Source organism: Gastrolobium bilobum, unplaced genomic scaffold (assembly GCF_033153095.1).
Source record: "Gastrolobium bilobum isolate Gb01-03AN ecotype WA unplaced genomic scaffold, APGP_CSIRO_Gbil_v1 utg29451, whole genome shotgun sequence".
NCBI lineage: Eukaryota > Viridiplantae > Streptophyta > Magnoliopsida > Fabales > Fabaceae > Gastrolobium > Gastrolobium bilobum.
In genome coordinates this window covers 127,609-146,300 of record NW_026895166.1, presented here as the reverse complement: position 1 = coordinate 146,300, position 18,692 = coordinate 127,609, and the positions used below count along the sequence as shown (strand labels likewise).

The 18,692-nt window shown below is 41.7% G+C and overlaps 1 protein-coding gene across 1 annotated transcript; it reads right to left on the bottom strand.

The window, feature by feature from the left end:
- Positions 1 to 15,123: 15,123 nt before the first annotated feature.
- LOC133296787 (uncharacterized) lies at positions 15,124 to 17,577 on the bottom strand. The gene has a single exon (XM_061495847.1). It carries the CDS (start codon positions 17,575 to 17,577, stop codon positions 15,124 to 15,126), a length of 2,454 nt encoding a protein of 817 aa, XP_061351831.1.
- Positions 17,578 to 18,692: the final 1,115 nt, after the last annotated feature.

Sequence of the window (18,692 nt, the reverse complement as noted above, 5' to 3'; positions counted from 1 at the left end):
TTCCTTCAGTGCTTCAATCACCGCTTCCTCATTACTCAAGAAGACATTCTTTTGAGGTTGAGGAAGCTCCTTCAAAGTCACCTTCATGGCACCATCTTTCTGGGCATCATCCGCTACACTTTGTTTTTCCTTAAAGACTTCAAGACTAAAACAATCGTCTTTGTGAGACGACTGTTTTAGAGATCAAAGACGTTGATGGTAACGGTCTCATCATTCATCCTTAGCTTAAGCTTCCCGTTTTCAACATCAATCAGTGCCCGAGCAGTGGCCAAGAAAGGTCTACCCAGCAAAAGAGGCATCTCAGCTCCTCCTTCCATGTCCAACACTACAAAATCAGCAGGAAAGATGAACTTGTCCACCTTCACAAGAACATCTTCAATAATCCCGTTAGGTTTCCTCATAGATCTATCAGCAAGTTGAAGAGAAACTTCTGTGGGTTTCAATTCTTCAATTCCCAGTGACTTATAAATAGAAAGAGGCATCAAGTTGATACTAGCCCCAAGATCACAAATAGCTCTGCCAATGGCAATATCATCAATAGTAATGGGAATATTAAAACTACCTGGATCACGAAGCTTAGCTGGAATCTTCTGCTGAATGAATGCACTACTTTTTGCAGTAAGTTCAACGGTTTGGCATTCTTGCAGTTTATTCTTCTTCAACAGATCCTTCATGAATTTTGCATATCCAGGCATATTTGCTAAGGCTTCTGCAAAAGGAATATTGATGTGCATCTTCTTGAAGATGTCTAAGAACCTGTCATAATGCTTGTTAGAAACCTCTTTCTTGAACCTCTCTGGGTAAGGTGCTTGAGCCATTATATATTCATGGGTCAATGGGCAATTCTTATCAAAGAAAGATGGTTTTTCCTTTTCAATGACGGCTTCTTTCTCTTTTTCTTTCACAATTACTTCAGCCTCTGGTTCAACTGCTCCTTTCTGCTTCTCCTCTTGTTCCTTGTCTTCCGCACGATCAAGAATTGGATTTGCAAGCGGTGCTACAACTTTGCCACTTCTAGTGGTAATAGCCATGCAGTCTTCCTTTGGATTGATAACTGTATTACTAGGAAAAGTACCTGGAATTCTTTCCGAAACCTGCTTTGCAAGTTGACCTATCTGATTCTCCAGGTTCTTTATGGAAGCACTTGTATTTTTGTTGTTGGCTCTTTGCTCCTCCATGAAAGCATTTGAATGTTGAGCCATCTGTGCCACTAGCTTTTCCAATTCAGAGGGTTCCTTTGCTTGAATTTGTGGAGGCTGCTGGTAGTTATTAGATTTGTAATCCATGCCAGCTCCTTGAGTTCTTCGTTGAAAATTTCCACCACCACCTCCAGCACCATAGTTATTGTTCCTTGGAAAGTTTGACGGCTGAGGGCGCTGGTCATACCATATTCCATTCACCTGTACTTGTTGAGGTGAATCATCTGATAACGAATTAGAGCATTTGTTGGATTCGTGAGCTTCCTGAGGAGTTGATTGAACATGAGACACTTGGAATTTTTGAAATTGCTGCTCCAAACTGTCAAACTTACTATCAATCTTTTTGGATAACAGTTCAGCGAGCAAAGTGTCATTGTTTTCTTGTTTTATCACTCCTCTTTTTACTGAGGCTGGAACACTCTCATTTTCATCTCTTGCCAACTTCTTTATCAGATTGAGGGCTTGCTCTGAGGTACTCTGCCGAATAGAACCTCCAGCTGCACCATTAATCACCAACCTTGTTTCAGGAGAAATGCCATTAAAGAAAATTGCTACCTTTCTGTCATTGTCTCCTTCCCATTGTGGACACTTCCGGATAAGTTCTTGGAATCTATTCCAAGTTGCACACAATGATTCTCCTTCAAATTGACGGAAATTCGTGATTGCATTCACCAGCTGATTATATTTCTCCATAGAAAAGAAATGGGCAAAGAATTTGTTTGACAAATCTTCCCATGTTGAGATACTATTTGCTGGTTGCCTTTCTATCCATTTGAGAGCACTTCCCTTAACAGCAAAAGGGAACAGTCGGAGCCTGATAGCATCAGCAGACACTCCATTGTGCTTTGTAGTGTCACAGATCATCAGAAATCGATCTATGAACTCATGAGGGTCTTCCTCGTCAGCACCAGAATATTGAGCTCTTGCCACCAAAGAAATCAATGATGGTTTCAACTCAAAATTATTTGCCTCCACCGTCGGCCTGACTATGCTTGAGTTTGGCCTATTGAACACTGGTGTCAGAATACTTTCCAACAATCTTGGGGGTGGATTAATTGCATTGTGGCCTCTGCCACCATCAGCGTTGTTGTTTCCTTCCATCCCTTGTTTTGGTTGTGCAGGTACGCTTTTCAAATTTTCCCAAATTATTTGCCTAGCCGCCTTCCTCAGTTTCCTCTCAGTCCTTGAAATTTCAGGATCAAGCAAAAAGTCTTTAGATGGAAGCCTACCTCGCATAAAACTCAGAAAAATTTGTTAATAGCACCTGTAAAATGCAAACAAGAATAATAAAATAAAATAAAATAAAATTCAATCTCAAAGATCAAAGATTATTTATAATATTGAAATTTTCAATCCCCGGCAACGGCGCCAAAAACTTGATGCTATCCGGCAAGTATACCGTTTCGCATAAGTAGTAAAGTAGTAAGAAAGATCGTCTCCTCAGGGATTGAAAACCAAGTACTAAAATAATCAGTCACTTTAAGTTGAAAAACTTGATCTTTTGTTGGGAAAATTAAATTGAATCTTAGTAACCATAAAAGTAAAGACTTATTTTTGAGTTTTTGTATTTTCAAGAATGAAAAGAAAAATAATAATGGAGTTGGTTTTGAAAATATGAGAAAGAATTGCAGTTAGGGAACACTCTCCCTATGATCCCCACTTATTACTTTGGATTGATACAAAATACTTATTTATATAATTTCTCAGATAATTATGATCTCAATATATTAATAGTTAAATCCCAATCCCTTGGTAACTTAACCCTTTAACCTCACTTAGAATCCTAATCCCTTAGTAACCCCTCATGAGAATTAAGCAATGAACACAATAATTCCAACATCTGCAATTAAATAGACATCTATCCCTAGTATGCATACCAATAGTTATCTTATCTCCTTTCGAGATCAGAAACCCCAATATCCCTATTTAAGGTTCTAACCCTCAAACTATTTTCAACTATCAAATTGATCAGGTTTAATAAAGAAAATATCAAATGCGCACAAGATAAGATAAAGAAATTTATGTAAACGAGTACAATAATTTAAATCAATCCGTCATAACAAGGGTTCACATAGGGTTGTGACCCTAACTACAATAAAAGAACTTAGCCAGACATAGTCATATCCGACATAAACAAATATTCAAAAGAAAGCATAAAAACTATAATTACTAGAAAGAATGGAGAAGAATTCTTGATCTTCAGTCCTCTACTGCTTGCTCTGAGTTGTGAATTGGTTCCCTGGTTGTGCTCCCAAGCTCCTTATTTATAGCCACAGGAATTGGGCCCATCATCTAATCTTCCTTTGAGTCCATCCAAGATTTGTATTTGATTTAAACTTTGTTTCCTTTTTCATGTAAAAATCTTGGAGATTTGATTGATAAATTAGAATTTCAAATCTTTATTGTATCTTGATTCAATCTTCTCACAAATCATCTAGATTTGTTTCTGCTTTAATTCCATATCTTTTCTGAATAAATCTTCATCAAATCTTTATGGAATCTGTCGCGATCTTGATCATATCTTTTTCGCATCTCTTTGTAATCTTATCTCTAATTTGGAAAGAGATCTAATTGCTGAATATCCACACTTTATTTTTAAATCTTTTCCTTTTCCAAAATTGCCTCGTTTGTTTTCTTTTTCCTACAAAATTAGCATAAAATCAGTATTTAATCCTTGATTAAGATTTTGACAAATTAACAGTGATTCTTGCTCTTTTTCTCAAGATTTCATCAACATTCTTTCTCTTTTTTGGCTCAGATTTCCTTATATGCTAAGCGCATATCAGTAAGGCAAGGGGTCCTCAAGGATATGTCCACCCCAAGCTCACTACTTGTGAAATATAAGTTCAAAAATGATAACAACAGTATAATGGCAAATATCTGTGCAATGCAGCATATGTCTATGTCATGTGTGTATGCATCCTACTGGCCAGAGAATAAAAGGTAGGGATTACGCATGTCTATAACCTATGTAAGGCTCCTCTCCTGTACCTCACCCACAGAGTTACCTTCTTGTATGTGGTTCACATACTCAGGCATTACTGTCTAGGGTGGAACACCCCACATACATAACATATGACATTTGCACTATTTGACATAAGAAAGGGAAGTGAAAAGATCCTTATTACCACAAAGGTGATGAGTAGAACCTGAGTCTATTATCCAGGGTCCAAGAGATGATTGAGAAAGGTAAGCAACATGATTACCAGTGTCTTGAGTAGGATGCTGAGAGGAAACCTTCTTGAGAAGTGCCTCATATTCAGCACTGGAAAGAGTTACTGATCCAGTAGGAGGTGGTGTAACATCAGTCTGAGCAAAGTTGGCAGTCAGTGGTTTCAAGTGAGGGTACTTCCTGTAGCAGCGTTCTTCAAAATGTCCAAGATTCTGGAAATAATTGCAACGAGGCCTCTGTCCGCGGCCACCCTGTCCACGGCCACGTCCGCGACCGCGTCCACTGTTCTAAGAATCATTGGAGCGAGAAAAGAATGCAGTGGAATCGGTAGCTGACACATGTGTGGGAGCTGTTGGTTTGTCCTTAATATTCAGAAGGCTTTGGAAAGTGTGTGACAGGCTAGGAGTCTCAGCACTGGTTAGAATATTCTCATAAACACTTTCTAACTCCTCAGAAAGATCGGAGAGAGTTATGACCATAAAGAAGCGCTCCACCTACTTCTTGTACGTAAAGGCATCTGCAGCATGAGGTAACATAGCCAAGAATTCTTGCATCAAAGAACGTATCTTACCAATATAAGTTTCCATTCGAGACTCTGGAGATTTGCGCAATTCCATTATCTGAGACACAATTGAATAAAGCTGTTGAATGTCATTGGTGTAGAGGTTTTTAGCTTCCTCCCATACGTCATAGCAGGTCTCAAAGGAGATGAAAATGTCTATAATCGTCCGATCAATGGACTGCCAAAGGATACTTAGCAGTTGAGCATCAATCTTGTCCATTCAGATGTCTGGTCTTTTGAAATATCGACAGACTTAGTTGTGAGATGTGGACCGTGCCCCTGACCAGTAAACCAGATCTTAACTGAGGTAGACCAGGTCTTGTAAGTAGCAGATCCGGTTAGTTTCATTGTAGTAATGGATGGGGTAGTACTGGAGATGACTCCAGTACTATTTTTGGATGTGCCCTCCATCAAAAACTTAAATAAAGATGACCAGAAACAAATAAAAGGACCAAATAAACATAACAGACTCAAATAGGAAATTCCAGCACTATGAACAATGACGATGAACAGTGGGTTATCACTGATATCAAAAAATAAGAATGCACAGCACTTGAAACAATGACCGGAAAGCAAAGAATCACTGATATCTTCTGAACGGACGAGACCCACAACAAATGAAGACCAGATCGAAGAAGAGGGGAGGAAGGCGAGATGTTCTGTCTTGGAGTGGCCGGAAAAAGCAACCGAAACAGTGCTCCCGCGCCGGTGAGAGGCGACGCGTGAGGAAAACACGCAGAGAAGCTCAACCGCGCGTGAGGGCGCGTGACTTGGCCGCCGGTGATAGGCCTTCTGCAGAGTAGGTCGCCGGAGGAAGGGGGTTCTGATCGCGTGCTGATCGAGCTGAAAACTAGCCGGAAAAGTGCTCCGGCGGCCTGAACAGTGGCTGATGGTGGCGGATGGTGGTTCCGGTGACCGTCAGAGGTGCAGACGCGTTCGAAAATTGCTCGGAAGGGACTTACGGTCCTTGTTGTCTTGCCGGAAGGATGCACGGTAAAGAAATGATGACTCCTAAGCAGTGGGCTTAGGTTTTAAGGCGAAAACAAAGTTTCTAAGCGGAAGCGAGGGTCCCCATAACGAAAGAGCTCTGATACCAACTTGAATATAAAATAATATGTTGTGTATTGATCTAATTTAGAGAGTTACAATATATAGAGACTCTAATGGGCTTATACGAAAGGCCCAGACCTAATACAATCAGAATATAATCAGAATAATTACAGACTAATCATATCTAATCATATCTAATCAGACTAATCATATCTAACAGCACTCACAAAATAGCTCAACAACATGTCAAATATTCTTCAAGTAATAAACATATATTTTCAGAAAAACACATCATGCATATAAACCATCCCTCCATGAGGTATGGTGGAACCATCAATGGGTAAAACCGAGGACACAAAAGCTTACGTGTCAAGCTAAACCCTCACTCAAAGACTCGGTGTCCAAAGGGTCACAAGTAATAACAGTGTCTAGTACGGTCACAGGTCTGTTTTCATAACATTCATAATATCAATAAACATATCCCAGCTTTTCAGATTAAAAGAAACATTATTTCTTTTTTCGTTTCGCTACTGCAGGCTTTTTCCAAATCCTCAAGCATTCACTCACTTGGGTTCTAACTTAGTTAAATTATTACAGAGGCTCATATTAACTATTAAAGAATCTTAATTCATCATACACAGTTATGTTTGGACAAAACAACACAAAACACGAAAATCTCAGAATATCCGGATATTCCTCGGGATATTCAGATATCAATATTCGGATATCCCTGGGCCAATATCCGGATATCACATATCTGGATATTCTTCAGCCCATATTCGAATATCATATTCGGATATTTCGTGACTGCATGCAGTTTTGCATTTTCGCTAAGATATCCATCCCAACTTCGATTTTTAACATAAAGAGGAGTCCAAGCATGCATCTTTAAGTGTGTTCTTACTAGTTCAAACTTAGGTTACCTAGCTTTCCCTTGTTACATGCTTAAAGGTTACTTCTTGCTATGAAAACGTAAAGAAGAAAGGGTGTAGAAGGTACCCAAGCTCCAAAAACAGAGAAATGGAGTGTTTCTAAGGTCACAAAGCCACCCTTTGGTTTTGCTCTACTAGGTGCACGAATTTAACTTGGCCAAAATGGGTTCTTCCTCTTCAAGTTTGGTTCCTTGAAACTCCCAAGTGTAGAAAATGGCTCTCAACTAAGAATAAATATGGTGGCTCTCTATCCAATGCCAAAACAGAGCAAAACCTCCCCCAAAGCAGTGTTTTCTTCAACAAAACTTAAACTTCAAAGGGTTAGACATGTTTCCAAGGTGTGAGCATGGAAAAATATGAAAGCTTGATGAGATTTAATGAGAAAATGACAAGCTTTCATGGAGACACTAAGGAGAGACACTCATCAGCCATGGACACTGAAGGGAGGCAGCTAGCATGTGTTAGAATCACTTTAGCGTTTTGTGCCATTCACTATATATAGGTGCACATATTTAAATAACAGTATTTGTTTAATTAGTTTTTCTCTTCGTTTAACTCTAAAATTTCGTATTCGTAACCTAGACATTTTTCTAAGAATTATCATATTTTTATATTAATTTTTTTTAGATACTTTGCTTATACGCACTTTCTACTGCGAAATAGCCGATATTAGTTCTAATATCACTGCTTATTGTTTTTACCCCAAATTTGATATTCTTAACCTAAATATTTTTCTAGGAATATTCATATTTTATTACTATTTTTCGAGTTACTTCGCTAGTATCCATTTATATCTTGAAATACTCAGTGTTTACACTTTCCTTCTGACAAGTGGCTTAATATTAATTATTATGTTCTTTTTTTATTTATCCAAACTCAATTATGAAATTATTTCTTAAATTATAAGTAAATTATTTAAATTATTAATTTAGCGGTACAGATTCTTACACATATAGAATGTTGCAGTAAACTTTGAGCTCGCATGACTACTACCCAACAAAAAGTAGGATAAAGATTGATGCAAAAATTCCCAAAAATATAAATTCATGCAAAAGTGAGATCTCTACGTACTCGAACATCTAGAAGTTGGTTAATAAGGAAAAATACATGATGTCCCAAAAAAAAAAACCAAGTTATATGAATGTTAAATGGTGATTTAAATTTAACTCAGATTATGCATTGTTAGAAAGAATATCTTTAGAATATCTCTAGAATATCTTTATTATTTGTAAAGATCTAATTCCTTATTTCATTAGGATTTAGGTTAGGTATGGGCTAAGCCCATTAGTATTTCTTTATATATTGTACTCTCTTAAATCAATTTAATATACAGATTTATTCTATGTTCCTCTCGTCTCTTGTTATTTTACATGGTATCTAGAGCCTAACGGGAGGAATCCTTGTCCTCTTTTCCTTACTCTTTTTCATAATTTTAATATGGTAGTAGAGAGATATCACCCTCTATGAGGGATTGACTTTCCCAACCTTTCCTTTACTCTTTTTCTATCCGCTTCTCTTAGTTTCTTCTTCTCGTTTTTGCCTTCACCGCTGCAAGTGTTATGCTCTGTCACCGTCGATGACCCAGCCACCATCCAGCCATCTGTCCGCTTCGGCCATCACCGACATTGTTGTTGCCATCCGCGTCTCTTTCCTCCGACCGCATCATCTTTTCTTCTCCAGCCGAATCTTATTTCTTCCGGCTGTGTTTTCTTCTTTTTGGTGATTTATTGTTTTTATTTTGATTTTCTTTTATGGCTTGTATTTGGTCAATTTTATTTTATTCCCACATATGTTTGTGGTGTTATTCAGGTTTGATTTGGCTTGTATTATTTTTTCCATTGTTTGGCTTTACTTTGGCCTCCCATTTAGGGGTAGAATTTATCTCTGTTGTTGCTTTGTCCACGTATTATTCCAGTTACACTGGCTCCATCGGCTTGTATCCCAGTTGCAACAATGTCTTTCATTTATCTCCGTTGTTGCCTGATCCGCGGATTATTCCAGTTACACTGGCTCTATCGGCTTGTATCCCAGTTGCAGCAATATCTTTCCCAGCCCTTTTGGCTTATGTCTTTCTCCATTGTTGCATGGTCTGTAGATTTTTTCAGTTAAAGTGGCTTCGTCGACTTGTATCCCAGTTGCAGCAATGTCTTTCCTAACCCTTTAGGCTGATCTCTTTACCAGTTCTTCAAACTAATAGTCATTCCAGTTGATTTGTTGTCGATTTCTGCGACTTATATTCTGTGAAGCATCGTTTTAGTTTTCTTTCTTTCCAAGATGAAGTGTCCCTCCATCTTGAGGGGGAGTATTCGAGATATAGATAATATTTTATTTTAGTTTATTATGTTTGTTATTTTTCTTTAGGGTGAGTTGTAGAGTTGTTACAACCCCTATATTTTTCTTTAGGGTGAGTTGCATAGTTGTTACAACTCCCACTCGTTTATTTTGATGTTATGTTTCTTATTCTTCCTTGAGGGGGAGTGTTAGAAAGAATATTTTTAGAATATCTCTAGAATATCTTTATTATTTGTAAAGATCTATTTTCTTATTTCATTAGAATTTAGTTTAGGTATGGACTGAGTCCATTAGTATTTCTTTATATATTGTACTCTCTTGAATCAATTCAATATACACATTTATTCTATGTTCATCTCGTCTCTTGTTATTTTACATGCATCTTAGAACCAAACTAATTCTGGACCTAGGAATAAACTCTTCTTGAGAAAATTGGTAAATTCATCATTACACTAAAAATAAGCATAGATTGTAATACAACACAGAAAAGTGGACACCAATAATTATGGTCACAAAACATTAAAATATAGAGATTTAAAGTTAATGGATCAGATGGTTAAAAATAGAAAAAGATTGGAATACAGCATAGAGACAAGTGCACACTAAAAGATATAGCCATTAAAGTTAAAATATGAGAGAATTTGAAGTTAATGGGTCAGGCACATAATTAGCCTCTTAAGCACAATGTCACTTTAGTAGCATTATCACTTTCATGCATATATGTAAACTTTTACTTTCGTACTTTCATGCATATAAGTAAACTTTTACTTCCGTGAAGTTTAAATGAGTTTGTCTTTCACTGAAATGAATCCGAGTAAAAGTAAGGCCCAATATTTAAAAAAAAAAATTCTACAAACATATTTAGTTATTAAACCTTTAAACTAACCAAAATTATATTATTCTTTACAATAACAAATCAGTTTATGGGTCTTACTATTTAGTTCTCTGTAATGATTACTATGATATACTGTAATGCGGAAATTATTTAAGAGAGAAAATCTTAAGTTATAAAAAAGGGTTGGGGACTTGGGACGGAAAGATTGTCTAGGATGGACCTACTACATAAATAAGTATTTATAATAGGTTGGTATAAGCAGAAACTCGCGACCACGAAAAGCAAAAATGAAATGACTTAATTACATTTACTCATATGCACACTTCTTTCACCGTTCAAATTTGGAACATCGTCCATCATGCTAGTTTCAAAGGGCTAAAAAGTAACCTGGTGCAATCAACCCAAATTCCAAAGCTTGTAGATGAGATACTGGAAAATTTTACTGATTATATATACAGTGTTCGGTCCTGAATAGACCATAATGCTATACCGTAAGGTATGTGCTCAGAGATAGTGTATATCAAGTGTATACTAGGCTTATAGTCGAGGTCCCAATCACTGCGCACAAGCAATAGGCTTATAGCCAAGGAGTGAGTGTGTGCACAGTGTGGGCAGTATTAGTAAATAGGTTAAAAGTGTTTACCTAGGGTCTTTAGGCTCTTATTTATAGGATTACCTTCCTAGGCTTGGGCCTTTTGAGATTCCCCAATTGTGCTAGGATTCAACCCCCTTCTGTTGGGATGTGATCCTTATTTTATGCCCTTTGGCTGTTTGGAGTTGTTGAGATGTTGATGATTCTATATCTCACCAGATATTCTAGTATGTAGTTGGGATATGATAATTATATCCATAACAGTTGCCCCCCAGCTCGGTATTCCGGGGTTCGGGATGTCGAGGTGCTATTGTGTTATCACGGATTCAGTTTATCCGAGTTCATTGTTCTCGGGTTTGGACTTCTGAGTTTTTGACGTCAGCATTCTAACTCAGTTGTTTTGTCAAGATTACGATCACTACGCTTCTTGACCTTCCATGGTGTTTGTGTTTGAAGTCGGATGTAAGCATGTCGGATATTTCCTGAATTCATTGTGAACCTTTGAATACCATTGATCCGAGCTTTGTTTTCCTTGTGCTGGATCGAGTTGACGTTCTAGGTCACGTTGCGACCTTCAGTTACGGCCTACTTTTCCGACCTTTGAAGTCTAGGCACTGTTTGAACACGGAAGTCGGGGTTTGGCCTTATCATTTTATCCTGACCTTTCGTATCACGTTTGCTGTGACAGTTATGGTGATCCACGTGTTTCGCGCTCGTTGGCAATTCGTGCATCGTGCAGGGCGTGCTGCTTTATCTTTATGCAGGTTATGATGAAGTGCATTTAATGCGTTCAGGGTGAAATCCCCTTTTTGCCCCTCATCACTTAACCGTTTGGAAAAACTCTTCGCCTTCTCGCCTTAAGCAATTCGTCGTCCTTTAAATACCAGCTTTCAAACGGGTTCAAGACTTTTACATTTGTCTGGTTTCGCAGTGAGCTTTTGCTGCTAATCGATTTCCAGTTCTGGTTCTGTGTTTTATAAACTCTCTTGGAGCTCTCCTCACTTCCAGTGAAGGTTTTCACACATTGAGTCTAGTTCTCATCATCCTTGCTTCTAAGTTCAGGTACCTTCCTATTCCTTTTTCTTTTACCAATCTTTTTTCGGTTAGGTTAGGTTGCATTGAGTAGTTACCTCCGTTTAAAATTGAAGGTGAGGTTTATACTTTCTTCTTCGAAGTGTTGAGGGTTCCTTTTCTGTTCTTGGGGGTTCATAATGAGTGCCCCTAGTTCTTCCTCTAGTCTGGCATCTAGTCTAGGTGGCAAGGAGAGGGAAGAGGTGGTGAGTCAGTTGCCTCGTTCTGTTCAGTACTAGTGTTTTGGTAGGGAATACACCGAGGAGGAGAAGCTTCAACAGCTTCTCTGTGGTCCCCGTGGAGGCCGCCGTAGTTCTCGTGGAGGCCGAGGTAGGATGGGAGTAGGTCAGTCAGGAGGGGGTCGTCAGCCCCGACTTAACTTTGGTACGAGTAGTCCTCCTTTAGTGAATCCTTCAGCTCCCAGATTGAGCTCCTCTCCTGAACCAGTCTCGCTGTCCTATATTCTGCCATCCTCTGGGGTGGTCTCGTGTACGAGGTCCGTTTTGGATCGGATTCCTCCTCTTGACTTGAGCGCTAGCTCTTCCAGCCTTTCTTCGACCGAGCTAGGTTTTCCTAAGTCGGTCACCCCTTCCTTCCTAGATGATTCTGCATCAAGTCGGGTCTCGTTTGTTGACCTTGTCAGTAGTTCGGATAGCTCCATTCCTCTTTCTTGGAGTCCGTCTTCGTTGCAATCCGATGTTGGTAGTCCAAGGTCGGATGTGGTTGACATGTGCACTGACCTTTGTCCTTCATATTCCAGGGATATAGTTATGGACGGGTCCGACGCTCAAGATTGGGTCCTTCTCGAGGTTCTCCAAAAACGGTCCACAATGTCTTTTGCCGAGGTGGCCCAACTCCCAGCGGGAGATCCCAGTGGGGTTGATCTTCTTCCACCCGGCGACTTTCCAGTGTGTTCAGGTCCTATATTGGACGAGCCCCATTTCTTTTATTTCTACAGGGATCTCATTACCAAATTGGGTATCCGGCTTCCTTTTACAGACTTTCAAACGTCGGTTCTCCGACGTCTTAGGGTTGCACCCTCGCAACTTCACCCGAATTCATGGGCTTTCATTCGGGGTTTAGAGCAGGTGTGTGCCTACCTGTGCCTCCCTTGCACCATTGCTCTCTTCTTCTTCTTCTTCGATGTGTATACTTTTCGTACTGGCGCCGAGTCTAAGGAGAAGAAAGGGTGGGTTACCTTACGAGGTACCCCGGGCAGGGGGATTTTTATTCCTTACTCCCAATCTTTCAAAGGCTTCAAAGATGCCTACTTTAAGGTGGTATCCCATTCTAAGTCCCTTCCTTGGTTTGACAACGACGGCATATCATCTCGGTTTGAACTATACTGGACGCGGAGACATTATCAGAGGCGTCCAAAGGACTATGATATCCCATTAACTGCACTTTCCAGCTCGGAACTTCTGGCAGTCCGAGTTCTTATTGAATATACCGATGAGTTTGGCGTTTTTGACTTGAGTCGGATTGTAGATAAGTTTGGGGAGGATGCCATTTATGAGCTTGGTATGTAGCTCATTTTGTTTTTTGTTGTAGTTAATCTTGTCTTGCAGATTTATAACCTGTATTCTGATTTTGCTTCTTCTTTTGCAGTCAGCATGACCTCTGCTGAATACAAGAAAATTTTGCCCAAGAAGACCGGAAAGGGGAAGTCGAAAGAAACTGCTCCTCTCGAGTCGGAGGCTTCGAAGAAAAGGCGGATAGATTCCATACTCAGCGGGAGCTCGGCCGGCGCCAGGGTGATCATGGTTGATGCGCAGACTCCTCCTTTGTGTCCGCTTCCAGTTCCTCCTACCGCTCCTCAAGGGAATTTGATCAACCTTGAGCCCGGGGAATTATGGAGAACAGGGGTTTCAGACCGCCTTAGGGCCGTATTAAAGCCTCCTCCTGGGCTCATTGGTGGTTCGGGCTTGACCTCTACTGTGAGGGCCATGCTGGCACGGATGGAGGAGGATTCTTTGAAGACGACCTCGTTGCTTCAAACCTTTCAGGATCTCAATCAGAGCCTCGACTTGTCTATTGCTTCTAACTCGTCTCTCACTACCAAGGTGGAGGAGCTGAGCAGGTCTAAGTCCAATTTGGAGGTCAGAATTCAAGAGTTGTCCTCTGAGCTAGATAAGGCTAAGAAAGATTTGGAGTTGGTCACTGCCAAGGCTGATGACTTGCGTGCCGAGAAGGAGTCCTTCTCAGAGTCTATTGCCGAAAAGGATGCCCGACTTACAGATCTGCAGGCCGACTTCGAAGAGACTAAAGCTGTGGTTGCTAGGGCCGTTATTCAAGCCTTTGACAACGCAATTGCTCAGGCTCAGGTTTTGAATCCCGGCATGGTGGTGGATGGCATGGACGTGGCCTATGAGGTTAAGGACGGCATCATAGTCCTTGGCACACCTGATGCCGAGTCCACTGATGAGGGGGAGGTCAGACCCGAATTTCGCGTCGCTTCACCTCATGCTGAAGAATGAAGGGGTCGAAATGCCGACCTTATTATGTCATTTTGATTACGGGCCTTTGAGCCCCTTTTTAATTTTGTTTGAACATAATTGCCGCTTTGGGTCGGCTTTTTGAATCTTATGTCTTTAATTTCATTTTGCCGAGATTGTTGCTTCTTTTTTACTTATAGTTTGAAGTTCTATTTCGATCTCGTCGTAATCGACTTATGATTCGTCGAGGTTTTTCGTTAGCCGATCTAGGATTATTTTTTGCTTGTCAACAAAAATTTTATTCCTTTTCAGTCACGAAGCTCCTGAGGCTTCAATTACTTGCGTGGAAATCGATATGCATAGATGACAGAATTAAGTAACTGCTCCTTTTATTTGCATTTCAACGAAATCTCTTTACAAGGGTTGAGCTTAGAAGCTCGTTTTATTTGCTTGGAAATAAATCTACCTACTGACTGAGCTTAATAGCTCGTCTTATTTGCATAGAAATAATTCTAACTATTGACCGAGCTTAAGAGCTCGTCTTCCTATTTCGAACATCGGACATGAGACCTAGTTATAGTAGACCTTCAGCTTGTCCGCGTTCCAAGTCCTCTTTACTGGTTTCTTGGAGATAGTTTCCAAGGTGTAGGCTCCCTTTCCGAGATTATCCTTGATCTTATAGGGACCTTCCTAGTTTGCGGCAAGCTTTCCATCTCTTGCATTCTTGTTGCCGATGTCTGCTCTACGCAGGACCAAGTCGCCGCTCTGAAATGACCGAGGTCTGACCTTTTTATTGAATCTAGCTGTTACCAAACGCTTGGCCATCATATTCTTGTATCTGGCATTTTCCCTGCATTCGTCCAGTAGATCGAGTTCCACAAGGAGTGCTTCCTTGTTTTGGCTTTCGGTTCCTTGTAACCTCTGCACCCTCCTCCAGGACGGCTCACCGATTTCCACTGGAATCATGGCCTCGCACCCATATGTCAGCTTGAGGGGGTTTCTTCCGCGGCAGATTGGGCACTAGTCCTGTAACCCCATAAGATGAGGTGTAGTTGCTGGACCCAATTGCCTTTGGCTTCAAAGAGCCTTTTCTTCAACCCGTTGATGATCACCTTGTTGGCAGACTCGGCTTGTCCGTTAGTCTGAGGGTGCTCAACTGATGCAAACCGATGTGTGATTTTGAGGTCGGTCATTAACTCTTGGAACTTTTTGTCAGCATACTGTGTTCTGTTATCTGTGATGATCTCAGCAGGAAGCCCAAATTGGCTGATGAGGTTTCTTTCAAAGAATCTCTGTATCCTTGCCGAGGTAATGGTGGTGAGGGGTTCAGCCTCGATCCACTTGGTGAAGTAGTCGACAGCCACTATCAACCACTTGAGTTGACCTTCAGCCACAGTAAAAGGTCCCAGTAGGTCCATTCCCCATTTGAAGAATGGCCATGGAGCCGTGATAGTTTGCAGCTCTTCTGGGGGTGCGCGAAGGATCAGCGCATGCTTCTGACATTGTTCGCACCTTTTGACATTCTCCTTCGCATCCGCCTCCATAGTTGGCCAATAGTATCCTGCCCTTAGTGCCTTTCTGGCCAAGGCTTTTCCTCCCATGTGATGCCCATTTATGCCCTCATGAATCTCGGCCAGCACGTATTCGACCTCGTTCTTGCTTAGGCACTTCAGCATGGGTCTGTAGAAACCCTTCTTGTAGAGTTGCCCCTCTATTATGGTGAAACGGGCCGAATTCCTCACGAGTTTTCTGGCCTCTTGTGTTTCGTCTGGCAGGATTCCTTTTTCCAGGTAGGCCACTATGGGCCTTCTCCAATCCTCAGTCTCGGTTATCACCATGACGCACGTCAGCTCCAAGATGCTCTGTTGTATCACAGTGCAATGATTTCCTGAGCCCTTTGAGCTGGCAAGTTTGGAGAAGATGTCGGCCCTATTATTCTCGTTCCGAGGTATATATTGGATTATCACCTCGTCAAACTCGGCTAGCAGCTCCTTGACTTGTTGGAGGTACTTCATCATAAGGGGACCCTTGGCTTGATATTTTCCCTCAACTTGTGAGGTAACCAGCTGCGAATCACTCATAATTTTTATTTTTCTAGCCCTGTGCTCTTTTGCTTGTACGATCCCGGCAATGAATGCCTCGTATTCAGCTTGGTTATTGGAGGTCGGAAAGGCCAGGTGAAGTGAATGCTCAATGGACACTCCTTCCAGGGTCTCAATGATCACCCCAGCTCCGCTCCCCTTGGAGTTCGAGGATCCATCTACGTGTATTGTCCAAAGATCTTCATTCCCTTTTCCCTTTTCATTGGATGGGGTTAGCTCCAAGATGAAGTCGGCTAGCGCTTGGGACTTAATCGCCTGCCGAGGCTCATATGCTATGTCGAACTCAGAGAGCTCGACAGCCCAGTTTATCATTCTTCCAGCTAGGTTCGGCTTGTGGAGTACTTGCCTGATGGGCTGATTTGTTCGCACAATAACTCGATGACTCTGGAAGTAAGGTCGGAGCCTCCTTGCCGTGGTAAGCAGGGCGAATGCGACTTTTTTTAGCTTCTGATAACGAAGCTCAGGTCCTTGCAAGGTTCGACCTACAAAGTAGATCGGCTGTTGTGATTTGTCTGTCTCCCGTACCAGGGCGGCACTGATGGCCTCTTCCCCCACTGATAAGTACAAGATCAGCGTTTCTTCGGGCTCTGGTTTGGACAGTACAGGAGGGGTGGCCAGGCAACTCTTAATATTTTCGAATGCGTTTTTGCATTCTTCCCCCCATCCGAACTCGGCTTCCTTTTTGAGGAGCTTGAAGAAAGGCAAAGCCTTCTCTGCCGATTTAGGCAAGAATCTGGTCAGGGCCGCAAGACGTCCTGTGAGCTGTTGAATTTCTTTCTTGCTTTCGGGCTGCTTCATTTCAAGGACGGCCCTGCACTTGTCGGGGTTCACCTCTATTCCTCGGTTGGTAAGCATGAAGCCTAGGAATTTTCCAGCTGGTACCCCAAAAGCGCATTTCGTCGGGTTCAGCTCGATCCTGCGAGCTCTCAGCTGCTCAAAAGTTTCTTTGAGGTCGGTTATGTGTGCTGACATGTGCAACGACTTGACAATCATGTCGTCGATGTATACCTCTAGGTTTCTTCCAATTTGCCCTTGAAAAATGCGGTTCATCATCCGCTGATAGGTTGCCCCTGCATTTTTGAGGCCGAAAGGCATGACGTTGTAACAAAAATTTCCCTTATTAGTGATGAAGGCAGTTTTTTCGTGGTCGTCAGGGTGTAGTGGGATTTGGTTGTACCCAGAGTACGCGTCCATAAACGATAGTAGCTGAAATCCTGACGAATTGTCAACTAGCTGGTCGATGCTCGGCATGGGGAATGAGTCCTTTGGGTAGACCTTATTGAGGTCGGTGTAGTCCACGCATATACTCCATTTCCCACTTGGTTTCTTTATCATCACCACGTTAGATAGCTAAGTGGTATACTGTATTTCCCTGATGAATCCGGCTGTTAGCAGCTCGTCGACGTGCTCATTCAAGGCTTGACGTCGGTCGGATCCTATCTTCCTCTTCTTTTGGGACACTGGTCGTGATCCGGGGTACATGGAGAGCTTGTGGCAGCAGAAGGTTGGGTCTATTCCAGGGATCTCTGAAGCTTTCCAAGCAAATACGTCGCGGTTTTCCTTTAAAAAAGAAACTAGTTCCTCTTTGAAGTCGGTATCTAGGTCTTTTCCCACCTTGGTGTGCCCTTTGTCGTTCTCCGCAATATCGACATCCTCCAGCTCTCCTTGGGGTTCTAGACGAGGTGCTAGGAGCTCCTCTCTTACGTCGAGTTCAACCAAGTTGACCTCTCTTCCGCATGCCTTCAGTGATTGGTCCTTAGTTCCTCCCTCTTTAAGCCGAGTTGGAGATGAAGGACCTCCATGATGGACTCGCAGAGTCTCATAGTAGCACTTTCTCGATTCTTCTTGATCACCTCTAATGGTGACAATTTCATTGTTCATCCCGGGCATTTTCAGTGCTTGATGCTTAGTGGAGATCAGCATATCCCATTCATGGATTGTAGGCCAGCCGATGATCACGTTGTAGGAAGACGAGGTGTCCACTACGACGAAACGAACCCTTCCAGCTCGGAGCGATTCCTTCGTACCCAATGTCAACTTTAGGTCAATGTAGCCTTTGGGAGGGGATGCCGCTCCGTTGAACCCGACCAGCTCGGTGACGCATGGTTTCAAGTCCTTCTCATCCAGGTTCATCCTTTGGAAAGCATCCCAGAGAATTATGTCAGCTGAGCTTCCATGGTCAATAAAGACTCTCTTTACTCGATAATTGACTATCACTCTAGTGATCACCAATCCGTCAGTGTGTCCGGGTACAACCATTGCTAGTTCCTCCTGAGTGAAAAATAGTCTAGGGGGTGCAGGCTTGCTGTTCTTCCCTTTGAAGGTCGGCCTGTCTCTTACAGACATGACCTCCTTTAGGTACTTTCTTCTGGCGTTGGCCGAGTCTCCTCCCCCACCTAGAGCTCCACTTATCACGTTGCATTCGAATTCGGCTTCGGGAAAAGCCTCAT